Raw genomic sequence first — 565 nt, 5'->3', positions numbered from 1 at the left:
TATACTCACACACATGTGTCAACATACAACCAACCATACCATCCTTCCACGTAACCACACCAGATTACCATAGCCTGGGCGAGGCCTTGGCCTATTGTGACGCACCCGACAGTGTCACTCGCTTTGCTGTGACTCTGATCTGCTCAGCATTAGCCATACCCCAACGGAGCCCAAACACTGACAGTACCAGTGCTACAGTCATCGCCCCAAGGACCAAGTCTAGGGGTGTGTCACTTGGTACCAACTTTGTGAAGGAGTCGGTCGGAGCTGATACCAGCTCCGCAGAGGCGTGCTCGGAAGGCGGTACAGGGAGGTTGCTGGATAGGACTATGACTCTGAGTGCCGATGGAGAGATTCAGGAGAGGCAGATAGTCGATTTTCGGTCATTTTTATTGGTGGGTCTTAATAGATATATTATTTGTGGGTTGAATCACACGTATTCTATTGGTGGGTGTCAATGCACACATATTATTAGTGGGTTAAACCACACATATTCTTTCGGTGATATATATATATATATACATATATATATAAATATATATACATATATATATATATATATACA

The 565-nt window shown here is 44.2% G+C and overlaps 1 protein-coding gene across 1 annotated transcript; it reads right to left on the bottom strand.

Annotated features, from left to right (window-relative positions):
• Window positions 1-91: 91 nt before the first annotated feature.
• On the bottom strand, window positions 92-335 carry SARC_18222 (hypothetical protein; the record flags this gene model as incomplete). Its single annotated transcript, XM_014287697.1, has 1 exon — window positions 92-335. A coding segment is annotated over one exon (244 nt), but the record flags the coding sequence as incomplete, so codon positions are not given.
• Window positions 336-565: the final 230 nt, after the last annotated feature.

The sequence above is a fragment of the Sphaeroforma arctica genome, assembly GCF_001186125.1.
Source record: "Sphaeroforma arctica JP610 unplaced genomic scaffold supercont1.14657, whole genome shotgun sequence".
Lineage (NCBI taxonomy): Eukaryota > Ichthyosporea > Ichthyophonida > Sphaeroforma > Sphaeroforma arctica.
This window is presented reverse-complemented; position numbering and strand designations above follow the sequence as displayed.